Raw genomic sequence first — 5,203 nt, 5'->3', positions numbered from 1 at the left:
AGCCGCCTCTCCCCTCCTTCTCTCATCTGGGGCTTCCCCGTAAATGGCACTTCAGAAAATCCCAAAGACAAAGTTCATCAGACCACGAGGAGGAGGAGGAGCATGTGCACCAGCCGTGCACCCGCAGTACACGGGCGTTTTTGACAGCGCTCTGTGCCGTGGTGCTACCGCCTGCTCCCAGGGAGCACCCCGCTGCCCTGCCGTCCCCCAGCACCCCGCTGCCGGAGCCCTGCGAGCCGGCACTTACTTTCTATGTATCCATGCAGCGTCACCATCCGGGCTCGCTCCGGGCTGCTGAAGGGCGAGTAGTGAATGTCATCGGAGAGCGAAGAAGGGATGCGGGACGGGGGGGCTCCCGAGGGCGGCACTGTGTGCTGGGGGGTGTGTTTTTTATGGCGGGCTCTGCAGTTTTGAAACCAAACCTGAAACAAAAGCAGCGAACCCTGTGTCAATGGAGAGACAATTGGATTGAAGTGTGGTCCCTCAGCAAGACCCTATGATGGGTGTCTCTTCCAAATATTTTTAAAAAAGGAATTAAATTTAGAAATCTGCACACTGAAATACCTCACCAGCATCCCACCAGCTTCCATAGTTTTGTTTTACACTCACTAGAGCAAGAGTTTTGTCTCAAGATGGTACAGACATTAGGGTGCCCAAAGTGGCATCTCTACTGTTAATTTGCCTTGGTCAAAACCAACACCGTTCTTTATTAGGGTAAATAAAACTTTCAAGCTTGTTGCAGGAGTCACTGGGTGAAACACCCTGACTAGGTGATGCAGAAACTCACGTTAATGATCACACTGTTCCCTTCCACACTAAAATAATTTTAATGGCAAGCTGCTCCCTGAGCTCGAAGGGCTGTGAAAGCCCTGGGTAACAGCTCCAAACCGGCCAGGGGAGCGGCCAGGTGGAAACATCCCTGTACCCGAGCTTTGGCTGGGTTCATCCATCCCTGCAGGCAGAAAGCCTCATCCCTGCATGGCTTCCACGGCAAATGATGGGAGCACCCTTCAAGATCTTATTTAGATTTTAACCTTCAACCCCAGCTAGCCTGGCCTAAAAGCATGGTTAAGATCAGCTGGGAAATGCGCGAGCGTTGGCGAGGCAAGGCGAGACAAAACCCAGTAAAAGCTTAGACTAGGAGATGATGTGACTAGGGATGATGAAAACAATATTGTTTTAATCACTTGTGCTTTACTGTATTCAAAAACCACGTCAGCAGAACATTAAAGCTGAGAAAAGGGTGTACTGTGGGACACAGCCCTACTCCATCTGAGCAGCAGGTATGAGCCCTCTGACCATACCTCACTGCTTCTAATTAAAGGAACAGTTCGGGGATTACATCCTAGAGTTAAAACATGCAGGGGGGGCGGGTATGCTAATGTGATGATTTCTTTCTTATGCTTTAATTTTTGAAAGATAGCTGGGAGTAAAAATCTTCTCCAAGGCTGAGTGAAGATCAGCTCTCTGAGGCCGCGCACGCTGGACCACAGAGAAGGAAACAGTCGTAAGCATTTGACAAATTGTTTCCTGTTCAAAGCGCCTTTAAAAAATATCCACATAAAAAATAGCCCAGTGTGCAGACTGCTTGATGTTTAGCTAAACGAAGAATCTCAATAACTGAGGCTCAAGCTAGATTTTCACACACATGAAATTTAAATGTGTCGTTGGCAAAACAATCCTGGATGAAAGCTCCAAATTTATTTTAATCACTCATGTTTTTATTGCATGCAGAAAGTGTGTCAGCAGAAGATTAAAGTGAAGAGTATAAATGTCACCGAGGGGCAAAGCTGGGCTGTCTATGGGGATGGCGAGCTGGGAGGTGCCGCAGGGGCATTTCTCTCAGTCCCCGTGGCACCGCTCTCCCTCCCCTCCCGAACAGCACAAGCGTGGAGACTTTCCTGCCACCGCTTCCCCTGGGGCTGCAAACCCCTTTTTTTCTTTAAGGTTCTCAATCCCAACGCTTCCCAAAGCAGCTGGCTTTGCCTGCTCCCGGCGGGGGCGGCTGCTGGCTGCCGGGGAAGCGCCCGCGCTGCCCGCGCCCATTGAGCTCCAGGGCAGCATGCTAACGGCAGCTTTCCCACCCTGCGGATTATTGGGACTGGCTGGGGTAATGTGGTGGGGTTTTTTCATTGCATCATAAGAGGGAAACAAAAATAGAAAACACACGAGCAAGACAGAGGAAGGACGGTGTTGGCATCGCTACGGGACCCGGTGAAGCCAACACGCCGGTGAGGCAGCACGAAGGGGCTGGATGCTGCGAGTCCCGGGGTCGATGTGTGGGAGCGAGGGGCTGCGGGGACGTGAGCCCTGTCTAGCACATGCCTTCTGGTGCACCCCCCTCTGCCCCTTTCCTCAGCTCTGCTTGGGGCTGCTCGGCCGACGGTGCCCGCACCCTGCCCGCCCCTCACCTGAATGACTCTCCGACTCAGCCCCGTCATGTCCGCCAGCTTCTGAAGCGTTTGTGCGTCGGGGTTGTTGTCCTGAGCAAACTGTGCCTGCATGACCTGGGGGGGAGAGGAGAGGAGAGAGGGGGTCAGGACGAGGCCGGGGAGCCCCGGCCCCTCCAGCCCCCCCGGCCCAGCCCCGCTACCTGCAGCTGCTCGGCAGTGAAGGAGGTGCGGGCCCTCTTGGCTGGCTTTGGCTGGCTGTCCTGCTCCGAGGGCACAGCCCCCTCCAGCGTGATCCCGTTGCCTACGAGAGAGAAGCCCCGTGCGCCGCAGGTCAGAAACTCCCCTGCTCACCTGCCTGCCTGTCGCCCCCGCGTGCAACAGCCGCTCGACCAGGTGACAACACACCTGACATCGCGGCGTGGGGCACCCGCAGCATCCTTTGCTGCGAGCAGTAGCAGAAAGAGCGGAGCCAGCACCGCTGCTCAGGAGCTGCCCCGGGCTGCTGAGCCCCTCCAGGAGACACCGCCGGCCCCGAGGAGTTTACCATTGAATTAAGAAAAACGCAACAAGTTGGTGGAAGATGTGGGGAATGAGGGATGGGGAAACGGCAGCAGGAAGGTGGATTTCAAGGTGATGGCCCGCTGGCCCTGACTCACGGTCACCACTTGGCCGCATCCTCCAGCGAGCGGCTCAGAAGGGGACCCTGCCTCCACCGGGCTCACCAACATCCATCACTCCTGCCCCACGCTGCTCCCTGTGACCCCGTCTTCCCCTGCAGGCACTGCCTCCATCGGTCGTTTCATTTGCTCAGAGCATTTCAATGGGCTCTTTGCTCCTTTCCCTGGCCCCAAATCCTCCCGGCACCCTGACCTCCTCCTCCTGGCTCCTGGAGCAGCAGCAGGAGCAGCGCCATCCCCACAGCCTTGGGGTGCCCACACTCTGAGCAGCAACCACACTAAGGGGGACGCGCCAAGGTGGGGACTACCCACCCACTCGCCAAGTACAGCGCCGGGGTGAGCCCAGCCGTGCTCACACAGATATGGAGCCTGTGGGGAGGGCAGCCAGAGCCAGGGTCCCTCGTTCCTCGCCGGAGTCTCCGCTGCAGCCCGTGTCGTGCCCGTCCCGGCTGCTCTCGGTGGTACGGGTGACGCACCGATGAGTGATGGATGAGGGAGGATGCCTGAGCGGGGCTGGCGCTCGCCCCCGCTCCCAGGATGCGCCTGCACAACCCGGCGCTCGCTCTGCAAGCTGGACTGGGCTGTGATTGTCTTGGCTTGAGTTGAAGGACTTTCTCATATAGTTTGACTTGTTCTTTTAGGATGATGAATGGGACTCTGACTTCAGCAACATCTGTTTATTTTTCTTGTATGTAAAACCTCATGTGCAGAAGAAATTGCTGGGTAATTACTGGAGGGGGGGAGCGCGGCCCTCCAACTCCACAGCAACTGCAGCTCTCCAAAGCAATCCCATCCCCTTCTCAAAACCAGGGGACACTTGGACACAGGTACGCATGCAGGCCACTCGCCGTGTGCCCCAGCACTGCCCCAACACCCTGGGGCTCAGCCCGCACCAGCAGGACCCTACAAGCGGCAGCAAACTCACCGCCCCAGCCCTCGGCTGGGGTAACAGCTCTGCAGGACCCCCCGGCACCAGACCCTACCATCCTCGCACCAGCCTGCTCCTCCAGGCCACGCGGCTTCTCCCCCTCCATCCCTGCTCCCTGCCGTCCCTGCTCCCCGCTGCCTCGCTCGCGCCTCCGCAGCAGCCGACCATATGGACCAAAATGCCGCAAGCCGCATCCCGAGCCGGCACCCTCCCAGCCCGACTGGGCACTCTGTTTTCATCCTCTTACTCAAACACTGTAAACAGAAACACTGATTATTTTCATGTCAGGTTGTTAATGGTTTCCACATGCTGCACGGGCCAGGACACGGCGTTTGCCTCCCCGTGCCCACCAAGCACTAGCGAGGGGCACAGAGGGCTGGAGCCCTGCTCCCGGCCAGGGGCGATGCCCCAGTGCAGCCCCAGCCACAGGAGGGTCCTGGGCACAGGAGTGCGTGGGAAGGCGGCCCCGGGCACTTCCCTCGGTGACTCTGCGGCTGCACAGCATCCCTGGGCAGCCTCCCCTTGCCCGGTGCAGCGCCCACGTGATAAAAGCAAAGAGCCTCGCAGACGTCGCAGCCATCGCTCCCCGCAGGCACGAGCGCGGGAGGGAGATGGACCAGGCCTCGGCCCCAGCCAGCGGGGCAGGACCCGGCTGGACTGCCTACTGCCCCAGGCACGGCCGAGCTCCCGCAGCCCCAAGCCCAGGAGGCTGCCTGCTTCCCCGAGCTGTGATTGCTGCCATATCAACTTATCTCAGGTGCTTTCCAGTGCGGGACAGCCCCGGCACTGCCTGGCCTCCCCGTGCACCATGTCGGACTAACCCCACTGATTCATCCCTCCGAGCACCTCTCTGGCCGCTGCCACGCAGGAGGATGGGGCTGGGCTGTGCCCAAGGGGAGGGGGGTGCTGCACTGCATGACCTCGGTGTCACCAGTCCAGCCCTGGTGGGAGCGGGACTTGACTGGGAAAGCAGAGGCTGGCCGGCTGGTCATGGTGTGCCGCGGCGGGGACGGCAGCATGCAGCGCAGTCCAACTGGGAGCGGCATGTCCCTGGGCGGGCAGGGCGGGTGGAAAATGATAGGAAGGTTTTTGTCGGATCGCCAGCTTTCCCACCTTCTAGATTTATGACTCACAGCCTCAAAATCCCAGTGGCTTCCTCACTCACTGCACGCGGCGCGCCGGGCTGCGTGGGACCGGGACTGGGG

General features: G+C 58.5%; 1 protein-coding gene across 1 annotated transcript in view; it reads right to left on the bottom strand.

The window, feature by feature from the left end:
- The window catches only part of LHX6 (LIM homeobox 6), an 11,713-nt gene that overhangs the window by 6,167 nt on the left and 343 nt on the right, over positions 1–5,203 (bottom strand). The window contains 3 exon segments of the mRNA XM_009322026.1: positions 248–422; positions 2,412–2,507; positions 2,594–2,694. Coding sequence (XP_009320301.1) covers positions 248–422; positions 2,412–2,507; positions 2,594–2,694 — 372 coding nt within the window.

Source organism: Pygoscelis adeliae, unplaced genomic scaffold, assembly GCF_000699105.1.
Source record: "Pygoscelis adeliae isolate BGI_AS28 unplaced genomic scaffold, ASM69910v1 Scaffold114, whole genome shotgun sequence".
NCBI classification, from domain to species: Eukaryota; Metazoa; Chordata; class Aves; order Sphenisciformes; family Spheniscidae; genus Pygoscelis; species Pygoscelis adeliae.
Note: the sequence above shows the minus strand (reverse complement) of the source record. Positions and strands in the feature narration are given on the sequence as shown.